The 1,123-nt window shown below is 37.7% G+C and overlaps 1 protein-coding gene across 1 annotated transcript; it reads right to left on the bottom strand.

Moving 5' to 3' along the window:
• Positions 1–76: 76 nt before the first annotated feature.
• Positions 77–1,104, bottom strand: Tsp_14721 (AMP deaminase 2). The gene is made up of 5 exons (XM_003366483.1): positions 775–1,104; positions 588–719; positions 428–514; positions 243–374; positions 77–154 (listed from the first exon to the last, which is right to left on the bottom strand). Exons 1-5 carry the CDS (start codon positions 1,102–1,104, stop codon positions 77–79), a joined length of 759 nt encoding a protein of 252 aa, XP_003366531.1.
• Between the last annotated feature and the right edge of the window lie 19 nt (positions 1,105–1,123).

Here is a 1,123-nt window from a genome sequence, read left to right as displayed (position 1 = left end):
GGAAATTGAATCACCAACGTACATGATGCGAGTGGACGTGTTTTCGAATTGCCAGTCGGCCAGCTTATCCCATTCGTCAGCACTTCGACCATATATTGACAGACGATACTCGGGCGTGCTGATATTTACTTTCCGCTAAATCGGCAATCACTTCCTTCAAACAATAAATAATGCTTGAATTAATTGAATTGAATATACATTCATCTTTTTTTTTTCTCTCTCTCTCTCTCTCTCTCTCTTACTTTCATCACTTCAGCAAAAAATTCCCCTTTAATATAGTTGTCGGTTTTGATAAAAATGTCGCGTAAAACACTCTGACCAAGTGGATTGTATTTACTGTTAAATTTATCAAATCTGTGAAATGTATTTCTATCCTGAAACAAATAATAACAAGAATCATATAAAAAAAGATCAACAGCCAAGAAACAAAAAGAGCATCATCATCATTCACCGCATGAACGTCCAAAGAATCTACGCTCAAATCAAACGCTGTCAAGCCGACTTCTTTGAAAACCTCAATTATGGGGAAAAAAGTATAATAAAATTTTAAAGAAAAACAACATATTTCATGTGCTAATTATATTCACTTGTTCCAAAGTGACCGGCGTGTCGCCACGCATCAGTACCACTCTGTTGCCTTCGGTGCGTACTTTTTTCTTCATGAAACGCAACAAGTGTTTTTGATTCATCGAACTGGCCGCATGAACGTGAGTGTCCACCTTGGAAAATTCGATAAAGAAGAAATAATGAAATATGCAAATTTAAAATGTCTACCTTGCGAATGTTGTAAAAATCTCGATGCGCTACACTTTTCTGTTCTGTCATCTCTCGAATGTCGTTCAACAGAATGTGCAATTGAAATTTCGCATTCAAATAGCTCAAACGACGGTGACAAAACGATTTACTACATACAATTAAACCGCCAATTTCATATTCAATTTCGCGGACAATAAAATTACAGTACTCGAATCGATTGAAACGATCACTTACGGAGGTCCATTCATAATCATTGACTGCGTGCGTAGTAATCGAAAGACGAATTCGGACATTGCGAAAACTCGACTCGAACTCCTCAGAATGCGTCCATCCTGGAGGCGCTAACATGTACAAGCTCGTTGACAGA

The sequence above is a fragment of the Trichinella spiralis genome (genome assembly GCF_000181795.1).
Source record: "Trichinella spiralis strain ISS 195 chromosome Unknown Scfld5917, whole genome shotgun sequence".
Classification (NCBI taxonomy): Eukaryota; Metazoa; Nematoda; class Enoplea; order Trichinellida; family Trichinellidae; genus Trichinella; species Trichinella spiralis.
Note: the sequence above shows the minus strand (reverse complement) of the source record. Positions and strands in the feature narration are given on the sequence as shown.

Coding starts and splice junctions, on each gene's coding strand:
- Tsp_14721 (XM_003366483.1), bottom strand. CDS start 1,104: ATGTTAGCGCCTCCAGGATGGACGCATTCTGAGGAGTTCGAGTCGAGT. Junction 720..774: donor ATTTTTACAACATTCGCAAG/GTAGACATTTTA, acceptor GAATTTTCCAAG/GTGGACACTCACGTTCATGC. Junction 155..242: donor TTTTTGCTGAAGTGATGAAA/GTAAGAGAGAGA, acceptor TATTGTTTGAAG/GAAGTGATTGCCGATTTAGC.